This window comes from Pseudopodoces humilis, chromosome 11 (genome assembly GCF_049639895.1).
Source record: "Pseudopodoces humilis isolate 2021_Gansu_Grassland_sample_001 chromosome 11, ASM4963989v1, whole genome shotgun sequence".
NCBI lineage: Eukaryota > Metazoa > Chordata > Aves > Passeriformes > Paridae > Pseudopodoces > Pseudopodoces humilis.
Window position 1 is genome coordinate 23,586,353 of NC_142210.1, and position 26,386 is coordinate 23,612,738.

Here is a 26,386-nt window from a genome sequence, read left to right on the forward strand (position 1 = left end):
AAATCCAGCGATGCCACCGTGTCCCTGTCCCCCTGCTGGGGCTCCTCCAGCCCTGGGGCAGCTCTGGGCTCCTCACAAGGGGCTGGAGCGTGGCCAGGGAAGGGAATGGGGCTGGGAAAGGGGCTCAGCCTGGAGAAAAGGGGGATCAGGGGGACCTTGTGGTTCTGCACAGCTCCCTGCCAGGAGGGGACAGCCGGGGGGAATTTGGGATCTTATCCCAGGGAATGTGACCGGAGGAGAGGGAACGGCCTCGAGCTGCACAAGAGAAAGTTCAGGTTGGATATTGGGAGAATTCCTTCTGGAAAGGGGCGTCCAGACTGGCACAGCTGCCCAGGACAGGGCTCCATCCATCCCTGGAGGGGTTTGAAGCCCTGGGCATATGGCACTTGGGGACATGGCCAGGGTGGCCTTGGCAGAGCTGGGAATGGTTGGAATGGATGATCTTAAAAGGCTTTTCCAACCTGAAGCACACAGTGATTTTCTGAAAAGTTATTTATGACTTGAGGATTCTCTCTCAGGATAAACAGGAGAGTTAATTCCATCCCTCAGCTGAGGGCAAAGGGCTCACTGGGCTTCAGTTGTGGCTGAAATGAAAAAATCTCCATTTCCTGACAAAAGGGATTGTGCTGAGCAGACAATCCCAGCCCTCATTCCCAGGCTGGAACCCTCAGGGATTCCTGCAGGACTCAGTCCATGGCTGCTCTTGGAATGAGCATCCCCACAGCTCCAACATCTGAGCACTGCAAACCCTTCCCACCCTCTTGAGAAAAGACAAATAGCCAGCACCAGAAAAGTGGGAAATTCCAGGAGTTTACAACCATCTTTTGGTGCCTCTTTCTTATTTTCTGTTTAGTGATCTGGTAAATGCATTAATTGCTCAAATAATACCCCAAAAGGGAATGGATAGCCTGCTGTAAGTAGTAATAATAAAAATAATAACAGGAATAGCAGTAGTAGCAGGGAGAAGGAGAAGGAGAAGGAGAAGGAGAAGGAGAAGGAGAAGGAGAAGGAGAAGGAGAAGGAGAAGGAGAAGGAGAAGGAGAAGGAGAAGGAGAAGGAGAAGGAGAAGGAGAAGGAGAAGGAGAAGGAGAAGGAGAAGGAGAAGGAGAAGGAGAAGGAGAAGGAGAAGGAGAAGGAGAGGGAGAAGGAGAAGGAGAAGGAGAAGGAGAAGGAGAAGGAGAAGGAGAAGGAGAAGGAGAAGGAGAAGGAGAAGGAGAAGGAGAAGGAGAAGGAGAGAAGAAGATTAACAGAAGAAGAAGAAGGAGGAGGAAAAGAAGATTCAAAGAAAAGGAGGGAGAAGAAGGAGGAAAAGAGAAAGAAGGAGGAGGAAAAGAGAAAGAAGGAGGAGGAAAAGAGAAAGAAGAAGAGGAAGGAAGGAAGAAGAGGAAGAAAACGAAGAAGGAGGAAAAGAAAAAGAAGTGCAATGAAATTCTGTGCTGAAAATCCTCTGGAAAACGCAGATCCAATCCACCAGGGGAGAAAGAAGAGATGTCTCTGCTCACCTCCCTAGATACTCCTGCTGCCCTCCACATATTTGCTTCAGGCTCTGGATTTCAATGTTTTATCCCCATTTTTAAAACTGGGATGAATGTGAGGCTGAGGGGATGGACCTGCAAAAGCAGAGGGGTTGTGGGAGGCTGAAAGCGCTCTGGCTTTTTATCAGAGCCCGATTTTTAGGTGACAAATGTCTGGCACCCTGAGGCACCTCAGCCCAGCTTGGCCAGGGGCCCAGGGCTGGCAGATCCCGGGGGAGCAGCAGGAATTCCCCTGGGAGCTGCTGCAAGGACCTGGCCCAGGCTGCAGCAGCAGCTCCAGTTTCCTTTGCCACAGAAAAACCTGGTTTATTAAGTGTCAGCAAAGCTGCGCCTTAAATCTGTCCCCGTTGTCAAAAACAAAAACAAATCCTGATTTATGTCCTGAGAAACTGAATCCCTCAGCACCACGAGACTCCAGTTAAACTGGGAAGGGTTGTTGATGTAAACTGGGTCAATTTTTGCTGGGGGTGAATCAAAAAAAAATCAGATCTCAGAGGAAAACTGGGGTTTGGAGAGGTTTGGGCTGAGCTGCCACGAGCAGCAAACGCAGGGCTGGGGCTGCCCCTGCGGATCCTCAGCGCTGGGATTTTTATTGCATCATCCTCGGGCCTGGGCACCTCTGGAAAAGCTGGAAAATGCTGGCTCAGCCCCTCTGCAACACCCCCACCTTCCCCTCCTCGTGTCTTTGCTTCCCTTTCCTCATTTACTCTCCATTGTGGCTGATTATTTACACTCTCAACTGTCTTTGTGCCATGAACTTTTCCCACTTCCTTCAGTTTGTTCCAGGCTGGATTTGCTGGTGCCTGGTTGTTTACAGGGGATTTCCTTCCCTGGCACTTCCATCCCTGCCCAAAGTCACTTTTCCAGGGTTTCCCATTAGAATTTGGTTCATTTTTCCAGGATTTCCATCAGTTTTCCACCTCCCCTTTGCAGCCCAGCCGTGGCAGCCCGTTCCTGTGAGCTCTGCACTTGGAGTTTCCTGGGAATACGGATTTTCCACAACTGTTCGGTGTCCTGGGGCTCCAAAGAGCTGGAAGAGCCCCAAGAGGGGCAGAACTGAGGTCGCTCCCAATCCAGAATATTCCCAGGAGCGGGGAGCTGAGCTCTTGGAAGGTGCCTAGAGCAGCATTCTGAGCCTGTGTTTGCTCAAGCACTTACATTTGTTTATGGAGATTATTTTCATTTCTGCTCCTGGGCAAACACAAAAAGGGTCACCCCAGAGCACACCTGCACCCCAGGGAGCCTGAGCTGAGGATTGGGGCTGGATCAGCTCTTGGAATAAGAGAAATACCCCCGAAGCACCCATCTGAACTCTTTCCAAGGGGCTTCTCTGGGCACAGACCCCGGTGACTTTGGATGTTTCCAGCCTGGAGGAGCTGGGAAGGGCTGTGAGGTTTCCTTGTTTGGAGCTCTGGAATTCCCCTCAGCCAGGGATTGCAGGGATGCTGGAGGGGTGGGGACAGGTGGGATTTATCCCATTGCTGACATGCTCCAGGAGCATCAAAATACTTCTGGTTAAGAGGCTTTTATTCTCTTTTTATTCCTTTTTTTTTTTTTTGGGTTTTAGGGTTTTTTTTTTTTTGCTAAAATAAATAAATAAAAATATCTGAATGTGAGGCAGGTTTGGGCTGTTTTTTTTAATTTAATTTTTTTTTTTTTTCCCCTAAACAGCTCTGCCAGCAGGAGGCAGATCCTGACGTGTCCAAGGCCAGGTTGGATCCCTTGATCCATGGAAATTGTCTCTGGAAGGAGATGAGCTGTAAGGTCCTTTCCCACCCAAACCGTTCTGGGATTTTAGAACCATCGAATTTGCGTGTAGAACACAAATATCCTAACAGCTAACACCCACAGTATGAATATTATCTCGGTTTTTATGAATGATACCGGCTGTATCCGTACCCACACCGAGGGAGGGTGGGATGGACACCCGAGGGGGCGAGGACGAGGGGGGCGAGCAGGAGCTCCGGGGGTGTTCAGGGGTGTCCTGGAGGTGTCCGGGGGTGTCCGGGGGTGTCCGGGGGTGTCCAGGGGTGTCCAGGGGTGTCCTGGAGGTGTCCAGGGGGTGTCCGTGAGTGTCTGGGGGGTGTCCGGAGGGAGTCCAAGAGTGTTTGGGGATGTCCAAGGGTGTCTGGGGGTGTTCGGGGATATCAGGGGGAGTGTCCGGGAGTGTTTGGGGGTGTTCGGGGATATCCGGGGGAGTGTCCGGGAGTGTTTGGGGGTGTCCGGGGGCGTGTCCGGGGCGTGGCTCCCTCGCCCCGCCCCCCACGCGCGAAGGGCGCCGCTGTTCCGCGCGTTTGTCGCCGAGCGGAGCCGCCGCGATGTCCGGCCCGGCCCAGGAGCCCGACAGGTGAAGGGGGAGGGGGCCCCTGGGGACCCCTTGTGCCCCCGCAGCCTCCCGGCCCCCTCCCCGAGGCTGCGCGTTGTCCCACGCCACCCCCCCCGCTGTGGTCGGCGCCCGCTGACGTCGCCTCCCGCCATCCCCCCGCACCCCCCGAGCCCTCCCGCTGTCCCCCAGCCCGTCCCGCTGTCCCCCAGCCCGTCCCGCTGTCCCCCAGCCCGTCCCGCTGTCCCCCTGCGCCCCCAGCCCCGCCCCTCGCATCCTCCCATCCCCCACCCCACCTGCATCCCCGGCATCCTCCCGCTCCTCCATCCCCTCCCGGATCCCCCTTCCTGGGCACCGAGCCCGGAGCCTCCTTCCCGTCCCCAAACCCCCCTATCCCGGTCAGTTCGGGTGCCCGAGCTCGGCCTTGCACCTGCAGCGAGGGCTCCGAGCGCCGCCGCGCATCCCGCGCTCCTGCAGACAAAGCATCGCTGCCTCTCCGCGCCACCCTCCGGGCTCCCTCCGCCTTCCCCGGGCTCCCTCCGGGCTCCCTCCGCCTTCCCCGGGCTCCCTCCGCCTTCCCCGGGCTCCCTCCGCCTCTCCCGGGCTCCCTCCGCCTTCCCCGGGCTCACTCCGGGCTCCTCTCCGCACCCTCCGGGTTCCCTCCGCCTTCCCCGGGCTCCCTCCGCCTCCCCGATCCCCCCGATCCCCCGGTGCTGCCCTAACCCCGAACAAGTCTCGTGTTTGTTTATCTCTCCCTGCTTTAACCGAGCTCGGGGAGCCCCTTTCCCCAAGCTCGGCTCCTCCCCGCCGCAATTAATGGTTACAGTTATTAACTGCACAATGCTCGGCTGTTTGGCCGGGTTTTTTGTTTAGTTTTTTTTTCTCCTCCTCCTCCTCCCCACCCCCCCGTTTCTGCGCTCTTTGCCAGCGCGGGAGGAGGGAAATGCAGCTGGAGGGGTTCGAGGGAAGCAATCCCAGTTCAGCCAAGGCAGCACTTGGTGAAAACTTGCACAAACATCTCTTGGCTGGTGTGCTGGCCCTGGAGAGCATCCAGCCTTCATGCAAATCCTCCAGATAAACAATTATTTATTTATATTTATTTATTTTAGAGGATAGAGGTTGGAAGAGCAAACTGTTGTGTAATTTTTTGTGGGGGGAGAAGCTTTCCCCACTTCTTCCTGCTCTTGACCCTGAAATTTTTGCAGCCCCTCTGCTGTGCTTTGCCAGGATGCCCCAGCTGGCATCGCTTCCCTGAGTTCATCAGGAATCCTCGCTGCTTTTCCTGCCTCTGCCATTCCCATCTATTTATTTGTATTTCAGTTTTGTGGCTGAGTGCCCCAGTTCTGGCCCCACTCATCCCAGGAGCAGCCAGGACAGCCAAAATCAGCCCCACACCCCGGCTTCAGCAGCCCCAGCATCTCTGGGATTGCGCTGTGACCTTCACCACCTCCAAAAAATAAATGGGCTGGATTCATTTTCCCTGGCTGCCCTTCCAGCAGGAGAGCTGGATGTCACCTGCTGGTTTATGGTGGCTGCACCCAGCGCCTCTCCCATCCTCAGGGCAGCTTTGCTCTGCTGGATCTGCCTGACAGATGTCGTGGAGCTCCTGGAAAACGCTTCCCAGCAGGATTTTTATCCGTGAATGATAAACACAGCAGGTTTCCCCTTTCCAGGAGTGGATGGAGGCTGGAGGTTGGTGTAGGTTTGCCACAAATGTGTCTGCTGGAGCTCAGAGTTTATCTGAGTTTCCTGCCTGCCTGGAGATTGGTTGGATTGCTCCCAAATCCAACGGCGCTTGGCACGGGATCCTGGTGCTTGGCAAAAGGGGCTGGAACCAGGAGCTTGTGCCAGTGGGAATTGTGTCCAGCAGAGCCAGGTGTCCCCAAAAGGGCCAGGACAGAGCCAGGACAGGGGTGATGCTGCAGGAGATGAACATTTCATCCCAACCCCCATCCCAAGTCAGCTCCCAGATTCCCAAGGCTGGGAGCGATGCCAGCGGGCGGGAGCTGGGAATGCTGTCCCTGTGAAAGTGTGGGAAAGGACTGGCAGAGTTTTCATGTGTGTCTGCTTTTGTCTTCCAGCGGGGCAGAGTCCCTCTCCTCGGATGAAAAAGGTACAGGGATTTGGGAAAATTCCTATCTTTGGGAATGGGAATGGGAATTCTAGACCTGGCTTTAAAAACCAGTGGAAAAGGTGCAGCGATTTGGGGAAATTCCCATCCTTGGGAATGGGAATGGGAATTTTAGAACTAGCTTTAAAAACCAGTTGAAAAGGTGCAGGGATTTGGGGAAATGCCCATCCTTGGGAATGGGAATGGGAATTCTAGACCTGGCTTTAAAAACCAGTTGAAAAGGTGCTGGGATTTGGGGAAATGCCCATCCTTGGGAATGGAAATGGGAATTCTAGAACCGGCGTTAAAAACCTCGGTGTAAACCCTTTGTTTATGGATTATTTTGGGGTTTATGCTGATTTTTAAAATCCCTGTTCTGTTGTTATTTATTCCCTTTCTCTGAGTACAAAATTGGCAAGGGAAGAGTCAAATCCTTCTCAAACTTTTACTCCCTGCTTTTTTCTTGCAGAGGTGGCACCCAACGGCGTGGAGGGATCGGGATCAGCCGAGGAGCACCCGCAGGGTGAGCACACCATGGCTGAGGGATTTCCTCACTCCTGGGATGGTGTGGCTGCTCCTGCATCCCAAATTTCCCCCAGAGCACATCCCTGGCTTTCCAGTGCTGGTTTCTCTTCAATTGACGTTTGGAAGAATAATGAAATCGAATTTGGTGCATGCACACCTGGTGGGACACACAGCTCCCACCAAGGCTGCTCCCACCTGCCATGGAGAACCAGAATTTAACGGGCATGTGCCGTGGGAGAAGCTCCAAAATGATCCCAGCTTGTAGAAAACATGAGAATTAAATATTAAACATGAGAATTAAATATTAAACATGAGAAGTAAATATTCTGAACACCCTTTGGAAGGGCCTGGGTGACCCCAGAATCTCCCCTGGTGCTGGGATTTGATGCTCTGGTATTTTTCTCTGCCTCAGTATTTCTTTTTTTTCTGTTCCATCACCTAACCTGCTGCCTGGCCTGATGGATCCAAACCTCTGGATGGATCCCTGGACTCACATTCCACCTGTGCCTGTTTTTAAGGAGAAGCCAGTTCCGAAGGCAGCTCCAGCAGCAGTTCAGAAGAGGAGTCAGGTGAGCAGAACATTGTGATTTATTTACCTGTAATCCCTTTTTTTAGAGCTGATGTTCAGTTTAAACCAGCTGCTGGGTATAATCTCACAGTTATTAGGGAATACTAACTCTGATTGCTTTCCCACTAAAATTTTGGGGGGCCAGTGACTTCCTATCAATGCTCAAAGGGCAGCACCTCAGAAGAAGAGTCAGGTGAGCAGAACATTGTGATTTATTTATCTGTTTGCTTTTTAAAAACTGATGTTCAGCTCAAACCAGCTGCTGCTCCTGGGAAAAGCCTCACAGTTATTAGGGAGTTCTAACTCTGATTGCTTTCCCAATAAATGTTTTGGGAGCCAGTGATTTCCTGTCAGTGATCAAAGGGCAGCAGTTCATGCTGCTTTCACCTCACACACTCAACACCCAGACACAATACCCACGGGTTTTTTTACACCACAGAATTGTCCAAACACCAAGAGGCCACAAATTTCCTCAAAAGTTGGCAACAGAGCTGGCCAAACAGGATGGACAGGAAAAGAATTAAAGGAAGTGTTTGCTGTTGGTGGGTTTGCGCTTCCATGGCTCTGCTGGCAGCTGTACATTCTGGTTTTATGTAACACTGATAATTAAACAATTGCAATGTTATTTTTTCTGTGCAGATACAGAGGAGTGGGATGGAGGAAGGCTGGGTGAGTGTGGCTTTATTGTCCCCGTTATCCCTTGCTCAGCAGGAGGAAGCCAGCTGGGATAAGCAATGCCTGAGGGCTGGTGTGGGGTGCCAGGAAGGATTCCCAGCTGGCCCAGCCATCAGCTCCATCTCTTTTGGGAAAAGGAGCTGCTGGGGAGCATCCCTAGGGAATGAGGGGTGGAGGCCACGAGTTTGCAGGTGCAGGGAGTGTTCCTGGTGCTGCTGCACTCCTGCTGCAGCTCGGGGACTGGGATAGTGCTGGCTGGTGTTTGCCAGGCTGTTTGCTGCAGCTGCTGCTCCAGAGGGGAGATTGGAGTTCCAGGATCGCCCAGGAGGGGGTTGGAGTTCCAGGATAGCTCTGGGACAGCCTCCAGGATCCCTTTTTCCTGGGAGGGAGGTGGGATGGGAAGCAGCTGATCCTGGCAGCTCTGCCACTCCCCTGCTCCCAAATGCCCCCCTCGGGACACAGCCTTGGCCTGAAGTGTCAGCTCTGCTGGAATTCTGTCCTGTTGGATTCAGCCAGGAGAATCCAGGCACTTTTAAACCATTTTTGGGACAAACACACTGCAGACCATGGCTGCTCCTTGGGAAAGCTGTTCCCAGTTTCCATGCCCAGGGCTGAACTTTGTCTTTGGCACAGTTTCTCCTTTACCCAGGAGAAATCTTTTTTTAACCCCAGTGAAAATTCCCAGGAGTTTGGGCAGTTCTGGAGCTTTTGGCAAATTTGTATCCTGATGTTCAGCTTCAGCCCCAGGCCATGCAAAACCTGCAAGAACTGTCAGGAATGTTCTCCTTAGGATTTGATGAATTTAAGGAAATGAAATTGTGGAGTTGTCCTGGGTGAACATGGGAGCAGAAACCCTTTGGACATTGAGATATTCACTCCAAACTCCTTTTTCCTAGATGAAGGGCAGGAGGAGAAGGAATCCCCACCTTACTGCAATGACTCAGGTAGGAACAGATCTCTTGAGGGCATTTCTTTTGTTCCTGCCTCTTTAATTACTTGGCTTTTCCTGAGCTCATCTTCTTCTTTTCCCACTAGGAGAGAGCTGCTTGCCACACTGTGAGCACTGCAGGAATGAAAACGTAGGTTTGTGAGGGGAAAAAAAACACCACCCACTTATTTTGCATGAGATCATTTGCAAACTGTCATTCTACTGTCTCCTCACCTTTTTAAAGATAATTTTTTTGTTTTAAAAATCTATTTCCAGGACCAGAAGGAGCAGGTGACCCCCAGGAGACTTGCTGGAGGACAATTTATGTATGAATTTTTTTAATGTAACGGGTTTGAGTTTACATTGTGCTCATCAAGGTGATTCAGTGTTTGCTTGAAGTGGGCAAACAGCTCATTTGCTGCACAAATGCATTTGGATTTACAATGGAGGGCGCACCCAAATCCTTAAAAATCACAGTTTGGAGCCTGTGCTGCCTCCAGATCCAACATTTGGGAGGGTTTTTCAGGATGCTACAATAATTAACAGCAGCCCCATTTTTATGTGCTTATTTCAGCCTGGATGCACATGAGGCATCTTGTCCTGCTCCACCCTGCCCCTGAGCGCTGCGTTTTCCCTCAGATGCGGCGCCTTTCTCCCTCTCTGTGCCCTCGCTGACCTTCCCCACGGGAAATGTTGGCTCTGACACCGAGGGCGGGAAGTTTGATATCAAACCTCCATTTCCAGCTGGTTTTGCCCGGGCTGGGTGGGCCCTCAGTGGTTTTGAACAGCCGGGTGGCAGCTCCAGACCCGCCTGGAGTGCGCTGCGGAGATAAAGCGGGAGGGATCCGCTGCGTTCTCCCGGCCATTCCCGGGGGTTTTGGCCGTCTCTTGCAGGGTGCAGCTGGATGCCGAGGGCTCCTACCAGTGCAGCATCACCGGGCTCATTTTCGAGGTGACGGGCGCCGCCAGGATCACGTATTCCCTGTTGTCCTGGAGCAAATTCGCCCGGCTGGTGGAGAAGCCCTGGATCGTGGGCGGGCCCCTGTTCGACGTGCGCTGCTCGGCGCCCGCCGCGCTGGGCTCCATCCAGTTCCCGCACTGCCTGTGCCTGGGGGGTGAGTCCTGCGGGGCTGGGGCTTGGGAAGGAGCCCCGGGGACCCTCTGGGAGCGCTGAGCCCCGGGCTGTCCCGCAGGTGACGGCGATGCCGTGGCCTTCAAGGTGCTGCACGTCAAGGGCGGCGGCGCGGCCATCGAGCCCTCGGCCGAGTTCTCGGCGTCGCACGTCAAGTGGGTGGTGAGCTCCTTGTCCCCCGTGGGACCCCTGATCCACAGCCAGGAGCCCCTGCACTACCACGGCGTTGTCATCCTCTACAAAGCCGTGGATGAGCACCCCTCCCTGTCCTTCTGGGTCTACCTGGCCACCAACAACCACTCGGTCATCAAGGTACGGAGCCGGCCACGGGGAGGGTGGGCTGAGGGATCCTGGCGTGGTTTGGGTGGGAAGGGAGCTCAAATTTCATCCCATCCCACCCCCTGCCATGGCAGGGGCTCCTTCCACTGTCCCAGGCTGCTCCAAGCCCTGTCCAGCTTTGGGCACTGCCAGGGATCCAGGGGCAGCCACAGCTTCTCTTGGAATTGTATTCCAGGGCCTCTCCACCCTCCCAGGGAAAAATCCCATCCCAAAATCCCATCTAAACCTACAGTCTTTTGAATTTGAAGCCATTCCCCCTTGTTTCTGTCACACCATCCCTTGTGAATTGTCTCTCTCCCAGCTTTTCCATTCCCATTCTTTATCCGAGTCACTTCTACCACGTAGAGAGAGGAAACAGCCTCAAGTTGTGCCAGAGGAGCTTTAGAGTGGATATTGGGGAAAATTCCTTTGGAAAAAGGATGGTCAAGCCTTGGAACAGGCTGCCCAGGGCACTGGTGGAGTGTCCAGTGAAAATTTGGGGATTTGGGAAAGCAGCTGACAATGGATTCATCCACACGCCACCAGCTCCGCTGCTGCCAAGGGTCACGTCAGAAATAACCTGTGAGGAGAGCAGAGCCTGTCTGACAGAGGCCATGGAACTAACCCTGGATAAAATTCCAGCTTTGGAAAGCTCCTTGCACTGCCCTGCAGCGGGCTAAAATTAGGAAATTTGGTTTGTGGCATCATTCAGGAGCTCTGGCAGGAGCAGGACTTTAATTTACCCCATTACAGTGAGGACAGGGGCAAAACCCTTCCTTTTATTTGGGTTTAAAACTCTTATTCCATTTCACCCCCGTGGCAGAACAGCTGGGGAGGTTCAGTGATGCTGAACACAGGTGTTTAAATGTTAATTCCTTTACTGAATTCAGGAACATTGAACTATGAAGCTTGAAATGGTGTTTTTAAATTTTAGGATATCGAAAATGCTGTAAAACACTCAAAAAGGAAATTTATTCGAATTGAAAAGCCGGCTGTATGCCAAAAATTACTGCAGGAAGGAAAGAAATACAGATTGATCTGTGAGCCAGAAGCTGAAATAACTCCTGGGGTGAGTCCCTGACACAGCCCTCACCTGCTGCACTGCAGCTTCCCTGGAAATATGGCACAAAAAGGAACCATTTGCCACTTAGAGCCCTAAAATTTTGGGATTAAATCCTGATGCTGAAGTCAACAGCAAAACTCTGGGGAAATTGAGTTTGGTTTGGATCTCTCCCATCAGCCAATTGCCTTCTCTTTCGTTTATTTTAGGTAAATATTTGTATTTATTTTATATTTCTGTTGTGTAGGAGATGAAATTTGTGGATGGATCACTCATGAAACTGAAGAGTTACTTTGAGGTGTATTTGGAGAAGCCTGATGACTTCACCTTGTCCCTGGTGGAGGAGGACTCGGATGAGACCATCTGGAAAGCCAGACTCCGAGAGAGTGAGTCCTTGGGAATGAGGGGATGCTCTGGGATGGGGGGACCTTAAAGATCATCCAGTTCCACCCCCAGGGACACCTTCCCTGTCCCAGGTGCTCCAAACCCTGCCCTTGCTGGACGCTACCAGGGATCCTCTGGGAATTCCATCCCAGCCCTTCCCACCCTCCCAGCCAGGAATTCCTTCCCAATATCCCATCCAGCCCTGCCCTCTGGAAGTTTGAATCCATTCCTTGTGTCCTGTCCCTGCAGCCCTTGGGAATTGTCTCTCTCCATGTTTCCTGCAGCTCCTCCAGGCCCTGCAAGGCCACCCTGAGCTCATCCCAAAGCTTCTCCTGGCCAGGTGAACAATCCCAGCTATGCCAGCCTTTCCTCCCAGCAGAGCTGCTCCATCCCTGGGATCATGGAATGGTTTCATTTGGAGCTTAAAGACAATTTAGTTCAACCCTCCTGCATATTATTCCATGTTGTAACGTATTATTCCATATATGAACCAGGGAATTGTATAATATAATATCAAATTGCATATTATTGCATTACAACTTGCAATCTCCCGTGTCTGTTTGGGCCTGCTGCAGCACGTTGGGTAAAAGGGGAAAAAAATCTCATTCCATCAAACCTGAGGGGCTGGAATCCACCCAAGAGCTCTGGGAATTCTTGGAGCTGGACTCTGGCAATTCCACATTTCCCTCCTCTGACCTCTCCCAGGGGATTGGATCCATTATGACCAGAACAAGAACGAGCAGAAGAGGAGCACAGCCAGTGAGTGACCCTGCAGATCCCCTGGGGCTCCTCGTGCCCCCTTTGCTCTGGGGAGAGGGGACAGCAGTGACAGCACCTCTGATCCCTCCCCAGGTGTGAGGAAGAGGAAGCCAACCCTCAACATCCTGGAGGAAGAGGGGCTGCACAGCAAAAAGCAGAAAAGCGGCAGCGTCGCAGGTGGGGCCTGCCTGGGGAAGATCCTGCTTGGGGCTGGTTTTGTGTCCTGAGAGTGAAACCGAGCTCGCTTTTCCCAAGATTGTTTCCCTGTGGAATGCTCCAGGCTCGGGGAAGAGCAGCTGGGAAAGATGTCTGGTGGAAAAGGAGCTGGGAGTGATGGCTGGACATGAGGCAGGGGTGGCCAAGGAGGTCCCCAGGCCCGGGGCAGGGATTGTCCCCTGTGCTGGCCCTGCTGGGGCTCCTCCAGCCCTGGGGCAGTTCTGGGCTCCTCACAAGGAGGTGGAGGGGCTGGAGCGTGTCCAGGGAAGGGAGTGGGGCTGGGAAAGGGGCTGGAGCAGCTGAGGGAGCTGGGAAAGGGGCTCAGCCTGGAGAAAAGGGGGATCAGGGGGGATCATGTGGCTCTGCACAACTCCCTGCCAGGAGGGGACAGCCAGGTTTGGGATCTTATCCCAGGGAACAGCGACAGGAGGAGAGGGAACAGCCTTGAGCTGGGCCTGGGGAGGCTCAGGATGGATTTGGGGGAAAATCCAATGCTTTTCAGATGGAATGGGAGCAAAAAGCTTAACAGACAAACAGCTGCTGGAGATCGCCAAGCTCCTGGACCGGCACTGGAGGGAAATGGCCATCGAGTGTCTCCAGATGGAGATGAAGGACATCGAGGACATCCGGGCCATGGAGGAGGAGGTGATCATGCAGAAATTCCAGGTGCTGAGGAAGTGGAGAGACAGGGAACAGGGCAATGGCACTGCAGAGGCTTTGCAGAGGAGCCTCGGGGAAACGGCCACCTACGAGATCCTGCAGGCGCTGCAAGGTATCGGCTCCCTGCTGCTGAGCCCATCCTGGTCCCGCTGGATTTGGGCAATTCCAGCAGGGAATTCCCCACATCCCCGCTGTGTGGTTTATGGTGGAGGTCACAAATTGGCTCCTTTCCACCTTCAGCACTGACTTTCTAGTTTGTGGTGTTTTTATCCTCCCCTCTGACTGACACAAAATGAGGAATATTTCTGCCCTCGGTGTGGAGAGCACTCCCAGCATGACCTGGGTGTCCAAACCAGTTCTTGGGATTCCTCAGAGGAGCTGCTTGGGTCTTTATTTCAGGAATGGTTAATTAATGGTTAATTAGCACCTTCCTGACTTGGTGGTTCCATCCCCATGTGGGGATGGATTTCCTGAGGGAGCTCCTCCTCCTTTCTGTGGAGTTCTCATGATTTCTGTAAATCCAATTTATTCAAGGAGCTGGGAATTATCCCTGCCCGTGGTAGGGGTTGGAATTAAATGACCTTTAGGGTCCTTTCCAACCCAGACCATTCCTTAATTTTATGAACTCAGACAAGGGGAATTGTCCTCAAAAATCAAATGGATTTTTTTTTTCCTTTGTTTGCAACAGCAAAACTTTGTTCTTTCTTAATTCCTTAATTTAGGAGAAAAGGAAATGGCCTCAGGTTGTGCCAGGGGAGGTTTGGATTGGATATGGGGGAGATTCCTTCCTGGAAAGGCCTGGCACAGTCAGCACCCTGAAGGATTCATCAGATGTGGGGAGGTGGCACCTGGGGACAAAGGGACAGCGCTTGGAAGTGCTGGGGAATGGTCTGAGAGGCCTTTTCCAACCTAATTCCATGATTAATTCTCCCTGGAAACAACCTGGCTGGAAAAGGTGGAGAGCTCTCCCTCCCAGCCTTTGCCACAGCCCCGTGCTGCCTCAGGGAACAGGGGGTTTAATACATTTATTTTCCAACTTAAATACTTTTAAATTCAAATTCTCTCGGTTTGAGTCTCGCAGGAACTTGCAGAGATTCCATAATCCAGGTGTGGTTTTCCCTTCCCTCAGGTTTCTTGGCTCAGAGCTGAGCCAGCTGGAAGGAGGAGGAGGAGGAGGAAGAGGAGGTGGGAGCTTCCCAACCCAACCATTCCGCTCCCCTGGGATCCTGCTGGGATTCAGGAATGCTCGTGGCATCACCACTCCAGAGGGAAGTTCGGGCAGGATCCTCCAGAGAAACGGGAATGGAATTTTGTGTGGATAGAAGCCACTTCCAAGACTCTCAGGAGAGGTGGATCCTGGAATTCTTGGGCTTCACCCACAGGAAAAACCTCTCTGGAAAATCACAAACACTGGAAGGAACCACTTTGATTTTTCTCATTACCTGGAAAATAATTTTATTTCCATCAGGGAAAAACAGGGAGAAAAATTCCCCTGGAAACTTTTATCCCCTTCCAAAAAAAACCCACGAAACTACTGAACTGCCAGAATCTTGAGATGGATTTCTCATGGATCAGGGAAGAATAATCCTAAACTTGCACCAAATTCCTTTGCATAATCACTGTATATATGGAATTATTGTATAGCTCCTGTACATCCAGTCCTTGTTAAGCTGTGGTTCTGCTTCCAGAAATTCCCAAAGTTGGGAACACCGCTATGAACTCCAGGCAGCTCGGAATTTCCCCGTGGAATTTCTTTTTCTGTATAGTTTGTCTCCCATTTTTTACCTTGTATAATTCTTTTTCGTATGAGAAACTTTTTATACTTTTTTTTTATTTTTGTTTTTTACTTGATTTATTTGAACTTGGATAGAATTTAGGTGCTTAAAATTTCAGGAGGAGCCGAAATCCCTGTGCTGCAGGATTGGGAAAAAAAATTGGGAAAACTGGAATTTGCAGAAGAGAGGAGTGACCAGATCCAGGATTGTCTTGTTTTTAAGGCCGTGGGATATTTGGGATCATTTTCCTCTGTGTATGTTTGGGAAAAGAAAACATAACTTTAAAAAATAAGGATTAAACAGGAAAAAAATCGATTATTTCCATCTGCATTTTGATTTTTGTTTTAGTTTAGATTTTAGTTTTTAGGTTTTTGATTTTTGTTTAGTTGGATGAAGTGTTGGGAAGTTGTTGGATTTCCTGGGAAGAGGAGGAGGGTGGAATTTGTTCCTCAGCCTCTGGAAAAGCTGGAGGTGCCACCAAAGGGGTTTTTTTTGGGGGATGGAAATCCCAAAATATCCCATCCCATTCCAACCCCTGCCAGGGGCAGGGACATTTTCCCTATCCCAGGTTTTTCCAAGAGGGAAACTTGGATTTCAAACCCCACCAATTACAGGGAATTGCCTTCCCATGCCAGCAATATCCAAAGTATTTCCAAGGATTCGTGTCGGATCCCAAGGGACAAAAAAACCCCCACAATTTTGGAGGCAACTTTGATTTTATTAGGCAGGAAAGAGAATAAATAGGGAATATCATAAATACATCATGGACTAGAATGGAATATCACCCTAAATAAATCAGGGAATAGAATGGAATATCATCATAAATAAATCAGGGAATAGAATGGAATATCACCCTAAATAAATCAGGGAATAGAATGGAATATCATCATAAATAAATCAGGGAATAGAATGGAATATCATCATAAATAAATCAGGGAATAGAATGGAATATCATAATAAATAAATCAGGGAATAGAATGGAATATCACCCTAAATAAATCATGGATTAGAATATCCTGAGTTGGAAGGGATTATCATAAACAGCTCTGAATTCCTGGGAAAGCAGCAGAATAAATATGGATAAATCCAAGTCAGGAGCAGCTTGGAGCTCAGCTGGAGCTTCAATCGCCGGGTCCCGGGAACCGAGCGCGGTTTGGAACGCACATTTACGGGAATTCCGGGGAATTCTCGCCGGGCGCGGATCCCGCTGTTGTTTCCCGCAGGATCTCTGGGTTCTGGCGGATTCCCGGGATTCAGAGGGAGCTGAGGAAGTTCAGCATCCTGCTGATGGTGACGCTGCGGATGCGCAAGGCCTGGAGCACGCTGCAGAGGCGCAGCCGCGCCGGGAACGGCGCCCATGCCCAGCCCGATGATCCCAATCCCGATGATCCCGATCCCGATGATCCCGATGATCCCGATCCCGATGATCCCGATGATCCCGATGATCCCGATGATCCCGATCCCGATGATCCCGATGATCCCGATGATCCCGATCCCGATGATCCCGATGATCCCGATGATCCTGATGATCCCAATCCCAATGATCCCGATGATCCCGATGATCCCGATCCCGATGATCCCGATGATCCCGATGATCCCAATCCCAATGATCCCGATGATCCTGATGATCCCAATCCCGATGATCCCGATGATCCCGATCCCGATGATCCCGATGATCCGGATCCCGATGATCCCGATCCCAATGATCCCGATGATCCCAATCCCAATGATCCCGATGATCCCGATCCCGATGATCCCAATCCCGATGATCCCGATGATCCCGATCCCGATGATCCCGATCCCAATGATCCCGATGATCCCGATGATCCCGATAATTCCGATGATCCCGATGATCCCGATGATCCCGATGATCCCGATGATCCCGATGATCCCGATGATCCCAATCCCGATGATCCCGATAATTCCGATGCCAACGGCGCTTCCGGAACCTTCCCAGTGCTGCTGCCCAGGGTCTGCACAGGGTTAGAAAACAGCTTCAACCAAAAAATTCCTGGGATTTTCACCCCCTTTAGGGATGAATGGGAAGACTGGGAAGGGCGGGTGGAGGGAAAAATTTGGGATATTTATCATTAATAGAGGGAGGGAAAAAATTTGGGATATTTAATTTATCATTAATAGTCTGAAGGAAAAATTTGGGATATTTAATTTATCATTAATAGTCTGAAGGAAAAATTTGGGATATTTAATTTATCATTAATAGTCTGAAGGAAAAATTTGGAATATTTAATTTATCATTAATAGTCTGAAGGAAAAATTTGGAATATTTAATTTATCATTAATAGTCTGAAGGAAAAATTTGGAATATTTAATTTATCATTAATAGTCTGAAGGAAAAATTTGGAATATTTAATTTATCATTAATAGTCTGAAGGAAAAATTTGGAATATTTAATTTATCGTTAATAGTTTGAGGGAAAAATTTGGGATGTTTAATTTATCATTAATAGAATGAGGAAAAAATTTGGGGTATTTATCCTGGATAGACTGAGGGAAAAATTTGGAATATTTAATTTATCATTAACAGTCTGAGGGAAAAATTTGGGGTATTTAATTTATATTGAATAGAATGTGGGAAAAATTTGGGATATTTATCATTAAAACAGTGAGGGAAAAATTTGGGATATTTATCATTAATAGAGGGAGGGAAAAACTTGGGATATTTAATTTATCATTAATAGTCTGAGGGAAAAATTTGGGATGTTTATAATCAATAGAGTGAGGGGAAAAATTTGGGATATTTAATTTATTGTTAATAGAATGAGGGAAATATTTGGGATATTTTTCATTAATAGTCTGAGGGAAAAAATTGGGATGTTAAATTTATCATTAACAGAATGAGGGAAAAATTTTGGGTATTTTTCCTGGATAGACTGAGGGAAAAAATTGGGATATTTAATTTATTGTAAATAGAGTGAGGGAAAAATTTGGAATATTTAATTTATCATGAGCAGAGTGAAGGAAAAATTGGAAATATTTAATTTAGCACAAATAGAGTGAGGGTAAAATTGAAAATATTTCATTGATCATTAATTAATAAGGGAAATTTTGAAATATTTCACGATTGCATTAATAGACAGGATAAAATATGAAATATTGAATATCATCATTAATAAAGAAAAAATTCAACTATTTCATGATTGCATTTATAGAGGCTAAAATTTAATTTCTCCACCTTTAATCCAGTGCATTGGATCTGTTATATTTCAATATTATATTTCAATATTATATTTCAATATTATATTTCAATATTCTATTTCAATATTCTATTTCAATATTCTATTTCAATATTCTATTTTAATATTATAGTTCAATATTATATTTCAATATTCTATTTCAATATTCTAGTTCAATATTATATTTCAATATTATATTTTAATACTATATTTCAATATTCTATTTCAATATTATATTTCAGTATTATATTTTAATACTATATTTCAATATTCTAGTTCAATATTATATTTCAATATTATATTTCAATATTATATTTTAATACTATATTTCAATATTCTAGTTCAATATTCTAGTTCAATATTATATTTCAATATTATATTTTAATATTATATTTCAATATTATATTTCAATATTATATTTTAATACTATATTTCAATATTCTATTTCAATATTATATTTCAATATTATATTTCAATATTTGGAGGAGAAGTGGAGTTTTTTTTTCTGTGTTTCCTGAATTTTGGAGTGAATTTTGGGGATCCTCACCTCCATCATCCCATCGAGAGCCAGCAGCAGCTGCGGGTCCTGGAGGTTCCTCAGCTCTGTCCTGTAGGCTCTCAGATCCTCAGAGATTCCCTGCAGGCATTTTCCCTGGAAAAAAAAAAACAGGGAATTGTCAGGAAATGTGGGAATTTGCTGCTCATTTAATCATGCAATGAGAATAAAAATAACTTTATTGGGAAATTTTTATTCACCTTATCGAAAGTTGATCTTTCCAAAACCGGGCAATTTCCAGGCTGCAAATGAAACAAGAGCTAAGATTTGTGATTTGATGGGAATTGTGGATTATAAATTCCACATATATATATATATATAATTATATTTATAATTATAAATGCTAATTCCTGAGGTTGAATTTGGGGTGTAATTTCTGTTTCTCTCACCCCGGCAGCCTGGGCCGTGCAGGCTCTGATGGTGTTGGTTTGGTTCTGGGTGATGTCCTCCACGTCCACCTCCTCAGGGCTGCACTCAAACCCCAGCGTGCCGAGCTCCTGAGGTAAAAAGGGAATTTAAAAAGCTCCTCCACAGCTTCACAATGTGATTTCTCCATTTTTACACATTTCTCTGGCAATCCACGCAGTAATTTCATTTATCTCAGCTGTCTGTGCTCAGATCAATCCCAGCACTGAGGCTCTGGGAGTGAAATGTGAAATACAGGGAATAGATTGGGAATAATCCCAGGGTTTGCACCGATTTTGTTGGGAATTGCCCTGCCTCCGTGGCAGGGACATCCCTGCCCTCCTGGGGACACCTCTGCCATCTTTGGGACATCCCTGCCCTCCTGGGGACATCCCTGACGTCCTGGGGACACCTCTGCCATCCTGGGGACATCTCTGTCATCCTGGGGACATCCCTGACATCCTGGGGACACCTCTGCCATCTTTGGGACATCTCTGCCATCCTGGGGACACTTCTGACATCCTGGGGACACCTCTGCCCTCCTGGGGACATCCCTGCCATCCTGGGGACCAGAATTTCCTGGTTTGGTGCCTCCCCGGCCCCATCCCCGTTCCCCCCCATCCTCCCGTCCCGTCCCCGAGCACCTTCAGCCGCTGCAGGGACGCGGTGGTGGCTTCCAGCAGCTCCCGGGAGCGGCCGAGGCGCGGGGGGAGAGAGCGGCGGAGCCGGACTGGGCTGGGCAGAGCCCGGACAGGGGTGGGCAGTGGATGGAAAGGGCTGGGCAGTGCCCGGACAGGGGTGGGCAGTGGATGGACAGGGGTGGGCAGAGCCCGGACAGGGGTGGGCAGTGCCCGGACAGGGGTGGGCAGAGCCCGGACAGGGGTGGGCAGTGGATGGACAGGGGTGGGCAGTGCCCGGACAGGGGTGGGCAGAGCCCGGACAGGGGTGGGCAGAGCCCGGACAGGGGTGGGCAGAGCCCGGACAGGGGTGGGCAGTGCCCGGACAGGGGTGGGCAGTGGATGGACAGGGGTGGGCAGAGCCCGGACAGGGGTGGGCAGTGGATGGACAGGGGTGGGCAGTGCCCGGACAGGGGTGGGCAGAGCCCGGACAGGGGTGGGCAGAGCCCGGACAGGGGTGGGCAGTGGATGGACAGGGGTGGGCAGTGCCCGGACAGGGGTGGGCAGTGGATGGACAGGGGTGGGCAGTGCCCGGACAGGGGTGGGCAGTGGATGGACAGGGGTGGGCAGTGCCCGGACAGGGGTGGGCAGTGCCCGGACTGCGCTGGGCAGTGCCCGGACAGGGCTGGGCAGTGCCCGGACAGGGGTGGGCAGTGCCCGGACTGCCCTGGGCAGAGCCCGGGCCGGGCCCAGCAGCAGCGCCAGGCACAGCAATGCCCGGACGGCCCCGCCAGGCGGCGCTGCCCGCCCGCTCCCGGTGCCATTCCCGGCGTTATTCCCGGTGCCATTCCCGGCGTTATTCCCGGTGCCATTCCCGGTGTTCCTGGAGCCGCTCTCGGTGCTGTTCCCGATGTTATCTCTGGTGTTATCTCTGGTGCCGCTCCCGGTGTTCCTGGAGCCGCTTCTGGTCCCGTTCCCGGTGCCGCTCCCGATGTTCCCGGTGCTGTTGCCGGTGCTGTTCCCGGTGTTCCCGGTGCCGTTCCCGGCTCTCCCGGTGCCGTTCCCGGTGCTGCCGCTCCGCTCCATCTCTGTGCCGTGGCTCCCCGCCGGGACCGGCTCTTATGGGGCCGCGGGACGAGCGGGATTCCCCCCGGGCCGGCCGCGCTCATCCCGAGAGCGGCGGGGCCGGGAATCCCGCCCGGGGCCGGGGATGCCGCGGGGCCGGAGCTCCCTCCTCGGACCCTGCCCCAGCAGCTTCCAGAAAAACGGGATTGGCTCGTGCGCGATAAACTTCCATGGGATCCCAAAATCATGGAATGGTTTGGGTCGGAAAGGACCTTAAAGATTTCTCGTTCCAATGGCAGGGACGCGTCCCACTGCCCCAGGGATCCAGGGACAGCCACAGCTTCCCTGGGAATCCCCTCCCCACCCTCCCAGCCAGGAATTCCTTCCCAATATCCCACTAAACCTCCTCCTCTCTCTCTCTGAAGCCGTTCCCTCTCTGTTCTGTCGCTCCAGCCCTCGGAAATCGTCTCCAGCTTTTCCATTTCCATTCTTTATCCTGCTTTCTTCCCAATGGAAAAGAGACGGGACAAGAGGAAACAGCCTCGGGTTGCACCAGAGGAGATCCGTGTTGGATTTTAGGAGAAATTCCTTCATGGAAAGGGTTGGAAGGAGGAGGAGGTGGCACTTGGGGACAGGGGCGGCCTTGGCAGAGCTGGGAAATGGTTCCACTCAAAGAACTTCGGGATATTTTCCATCCTAAACCATTCCACGATTCTCTGATTTTGTGATGACAAAACCTCACTGATGGAAACCTGCCCGAATGTTTGATTTTGCTGAAATATTTGGAATAATGGACAAATATTTCAATTTCAGCTCCTGTTTTTTCATGGTCATTCTCAGCTGCACCGAGAAACTTTTCTGTGCATTGGGACTGCCGTGAAGTCACCGGGATTTTTGCTGTCAAACTGGGAGGGAGCAGGATGAATCAAGAGTTTTATATTGCATTTTCAGATTCTTTTTATTTTCACTGTTTCCTATAAGAAGGCTGTGACGGGTCCTGAGACTTCTTTCAGCTCCAATACCAGCAGTGCCTCATTTTCCAATTTCTCTCTGTGTTTCCCACCTCTGCCCCGTCATTTCACGGCGGGCTGTGGTTTCCAGCTCGTGGAGGAGCCGCTTCTTCTGAGAGCCAAAAGTGAAAGAGAATTTTGGGATGTGCTGCAGGGCTGTTCCTCAAAGGCACCACTTCGGCTTTCCAGGGTTCTGCTCCCACCAGGACACGAGGTTTCCCCACAGGGTCAGCGCTGGGGTGGGATTTGGGATTAATTTGTTGTTAAATTGGAATATTTCCTAATTATATCCTCTAGATTTCTCCTGTAATCCCTGCTGGGGCTGTCCCTGGATCCCTGGAAGTGTCCCAGGCCAGGCTGGGTGGGTTTGGAACAGCCTGGGACAGGGGAAGGTGTCCCTGCCATGGCAGGGCTGGGATGGGATTCAATCCCTCCCAACCCAAACCATTCCCGGATTCTGGGATTTGAATTCTGGTGAGTGAAATTGGTTTTTTTTCCAATGGAAGAAGAAATCTGCCTCCTCCTCCTTCATCTCAAAGCTCCTCTGCTTGAGCAGGCTTCGCCTGAATGAAAACTCTTGATAATTAATATTTACATGAATCATGTTAGAGTAAAAGAATGTGTTTTACACATTAGAATATATTTAAATGAGATCATTAATTACTCCTTGAGCAGCTTGGGGCAAACACCAAAAATCCATTTCCACCTCCCACTGTCCCAGGCTGCTCCAAGCCCTGTCCAGCCTGGATTTGGGCACTGCCAGAGATCCAGGGGCAGCCCCAGCTTCCCCCTGGGCCAGGGCCTGCCCAATAGAATAAATAGAATAAATAGAACAAATAGAATAAATAGAATTTGTATAATAAATATAATTTGTATAATAAGCATAATTTGTATAATAAATATATATTAAATATATATTATTTATGTCTCATATATTATATGTTATATATTATATATATTATATATTATGTATTATAGATTATAGATTATAGATTATAGATTAATCATATATTATATATTAGATATTAAATATGAGATATGAAATATGAGATATTATACATTGTATATTATATATTATACATACATATATCTTATATCTTATATCTTATCATTGTACATAATACATAATACAAAATACATAATATATAATATATAATATATAATATATAATATATAATATATAATATATAATATATAATATATAATATATAATATATAATGTATAATGTATAATGTATAATGTATAATATATAATATTTTATTTAATTTAATATATAGTTAATATATGTAATATATTATTCATTGTATATTCTATATTCTATATTCTACATTGTATATTCTATATCATACATTGTATATTCTATATTATACATCCATATGTATATATAAACCATATAACTGTTAAGTTATAAATGTGTTAGCAGCCGTAGGATTTTCCACAGGAAAATACAATTCCACTGCCTGCATTCCAAGCAGAAATCTCTTTTGTCAGAATTATCCTCCAGAGAAAAACGAGGATGGTTCTGGCTCTCTACAAAATCAGATTTGATCTAATGCAGTCAAAATCTGGGGAATCCCTGGCTCCTCCCTCACCCGAACCAATACAAATTAATAAATGAAAAATAAAAAGGAAAGGGAAAACACAAAATCAGAAAGAAAGTGGCTGAGAAAAGCCCCGAGGCCCAAGGGCTGTGCTCAGTTTGGTTTTGAGTCCTGGGGAGTCGAGTGATGAGAACTGGGATCAGCTCCAGCCTCTCTCTGCTGGAAAATCAGGAGGTTCCTGGAAATGTCCCGGCTTTTTGTTTCACTCTTGTGGTTTTTCTCCTTTTCAATAAACAGAAATTGAATTTTTTGGCTTCGTTTTGGCCCAGGGAAGTGAAGGACATCCCGATTTCCAGGTAAGGATGGTGGGAATCACACTGTGCTTGGAGGGAAATGAGCTTTAGGGATGTTCCCTCCCAGCTGGGGGATGTTGTTTCTCCTGGAATTTGGAATTTGATGGATTTTCCTCATTCACAGGCTCCAAACCCTTTGGGAAGGTCACAGAGTCACTCGTGACATCCTCGGTGGGAAGGGTTTGGATCTTTGTAGGGCTGGCATGGTCATTAGCAATAATTTTATATCTCTAATTAAACAGTAATCACAGTAAAATATCAATTAAAGCCACAGGATGATTAAATCCCACCCAGGCTGACGGTGAGCTGCAGACAGAGATCACTGCCCCACTAAAAAAATGGGAATAAATGCCTGGATTGGGATTTCTGGATGCAGGAAATGAAATCAGTTGGATCCTGTTTGCCACTCACAGAACTTGTGGAATATTGAATCCTTTTTTTTGCTTCTGGATCATTTTTTGGGAAGATCCAAGGTCAGATTTATCCCCAGAAGAGCCTCACTGACAGAAGTTGTTTCTGATTGGGGTTGGGATCTGTTTGCTCCATAAAATACAGGGGGAAAAGGGTCAGGAGCAACATTCCTGGTGTTTTTTTGTGGCTGCTGGTTCTTATTCCTCATGGAATTCCATGAAATTCCTAATCCCAAACCTCTGCTTTTGCTGGCATTTCATCAGGGGGTGATGAAATGGTTTCTGAAGCTTTCCTGGGCTGCTGGAACCTCCAAAATCCTGGCTCGAGATGCTCACCTGCATCTCCTGGCTCTTTATTCCAGTTGCCACCGGAATTCCCGAGGTTTTCCCCATGATCCGTGCTGGATCCCGGCTCTTGCACTCCAGGGACCACCCAGCCTTGGGATCCCCAAATCCAGAGGTCATTCCTTGCTCCAATCCCCTCTCCAGGGTAAGGGATTCATCCCGGGAAAGGGATGGAGCTTGGGATTCCCTCCAAAGCCCACAGGGGGAATTTTGGGCAGGGAATTTCTCCCACTGAGCCGGGAGGAGAAGATATCAGGGAGAAATTCTTCCCTGGGAGGGTGGGGAGGCCCCAGGCCAGAGGAACTGTGGATTCCCAGAGGAATTGTGGATTCCCTCTGGGAATTGTGGATTCCCTGTCCCTGGAAGTGCCCAAGGCCAGGCTGGATGGGGCCTGGAGCACCCTGGGACCATGGAAGGTGGAACTGGATGAGCTTTGAGGGCCCTTCCAACCCAAACCATTCCATGATTTTTATGATTCTATGGAATAAACACAAAGGAACATCGCAGCCCAGCCCACAGATTTGGAATTATTCCCAAATTTGGAATTATTCCCATTCCCTGCCCATGGAACTGGCATTTAAGGTCCCTTCCCAACCCAACCCATTCCTGGATTTTATGACCCCGTGTGGGGTTTGTTTTAAATCTCCCCAGAGTTATTTGGAATTAAAACCTTCAGGAAGCAGCAGCAGGGGCTGGATGGGGGAGCTGCTTCCCCTGGAATTTTGGGAATGCTGTGAGCTCATGCTGGCTGTGTGGGTGCTGCCAGCTGTGCCCGTGGTTTCGTGGCACTTTCGGGGAGCTCTTTCTCTCTCACTTTCAGTTTTCACCCTTGACAGAATTTCTCAGCTCCGGGTGCTTTCTCTGCTCTTTATCCCAATCTTTATAAACATTTCCCCGCTGGGAAGGATCTGAGGGAAGGGCTGATCCCAGCCAAGGGCCGGGAAAAGCAGATTTCAGCTGATTTGATCCCAGCTGGAGAATTCCTGGCTGCTGGGAATTCCTGGGGGTGCTCAGGCCAGCCCTGGACACCAGACTTTCCTTTGCTTTATGGGAAGAGGGAAGAGAAACTGGCTGGGAAGAGGCCTGGGATGTGTCAGGGGGGTGGGAGGGAGGTCAGCTCCAGCCTCCTCCGGCCTGAAGGGTGGCTTTGCTTCGGGGAGGGAAAATTTGGGAGCCCTTCACCTTCCCTGGCAGGGTGTGAGGCAGCAGGGATGTCCTGGAGCGGGCTGGAGAGATCCCAAAATGTCTCAGCTGAGCCTTCCTGCTCAGCAGTTCATCAGTGCTGCTCGTTTGGAGGGTGGAAAAGAAGAGAAAAGGGCCGTGAGTGTGGTTTTTATGGAATGAAATGGAATTTATGGAACGGTTTGGGGTTGGGAGGGACATTAAAAATCATCTCATCGCAGCCCTGCCATGGCAGGGACACCTCCCACTGTCCCCAGGCTGCTCCAGTGTCCAAGCTGGCACTTCCAGGGATGGAGCAGCCAGGATTTCCCTTCCTTTCCCTCTCCCACTCTGTGTCCGGGGAGATCCTGCCCATCCCACCCAGGAGCCAAGAAAAGAACCCAAAATCCCAAAAAGGGGAAGCCAAAGCGTGCAGCCGGCTCAGGGAGCTCATCCCAGTTCCCAAGGGAGAGGAATCCACCCCAGCAGGACCTGGGCTCAGCCACGGGGATGATTTGGGGTTGTTGTTTATTTGATTTATTTCAGGATTTTCAGGTGGGTTTGGGATGAGAATTCAAACTCTTGAGGAATGTTGTGGTTTGAGACCAGCTGGAAAACAATTCCCAGCCTGGCATCCTGTGGGAGATGCTCCATGCTTTTTTTGGGAATCAAAACCCACCCAGGAGGATTCAGGAGGCTCCGAGTGGGAGCCAGGAGTGAAACACAAACCCAAAATCTCGCTCAGAAACCACAGCAGATCC

The 26,386-nt window shown here is 49.5% G+C and overlaps 1 protein-coding gene across 1 annotated transcript; it reads left to right on the forward strand.

Annotated features, from left to right (window-relative positions):
• Positions 1 to 3,801: 3,801 nt before the first annotated feature.
• CARD8 (caspase recruitment domain family member 8) lies at positions 3,802 to 15,283 on the forward strand. The gene is made up of 16 exons (XM_014254318.2): positions 3,802 to 3,882; positions 5,940 to 5,971; positions 6,438 to 6,491; positions 7,012 to 7,062; positions 7,701 to 7,730; positions 8,633 to 8,680; positions 8,772 to 8,815; positions 8,941 to 8,990; positions 9,559 to 9,779; positions 9,858 to 10,108; positions 11,049 to 11,183; positions 11,422 to 11,560; positions 12,264 to 12,317; positions 12,411 to 12,494; positions 13,036 to 13,305; positions 14,323 to 15,283. The coding sequence occupies exons 1-16, from the start codon at positions 3,854 to 3,856 to the stop codon at positions 14,340 to 14,342; spliced, it is 1,512 nt and encodes a 503-aa protein (XP_014109793.2). The 5' UTR covers positions 3,802 to 3,853; the 3' UTR covers positions 14,343 to 15,283.
• The last annotated feature ends 11,103 nt before the right edge of the window (positions 15,284 to 26,386 follow it).

What these genes read in the sequence shown, in the direction of transcription:
- CARD8 (XM_014254318.2), top strand. Translation starts at nt 3,854, where the DNA reads ATGTCCGGCCCGGCCCAGGAGCCCGACAG. An exon ending in ACAACCACTCGGTCATCAAG is followed by an intron (nt 10,109 to 11,048) that starts GTACGGAGCCGG and finishes TTTAAATTTTAG; the next exon opens with GATATCGAAAATGCTGTAAA. An exon ending in GAAAAGCGGCAGCGTCGCAG is followed by an intron (nt 12,495 to 13,035) that starts GTGGGGCCTGCC and finishes AATGCTTTTCAG; the next exon opens with ATGGAATGGGAGCAAAAAGC.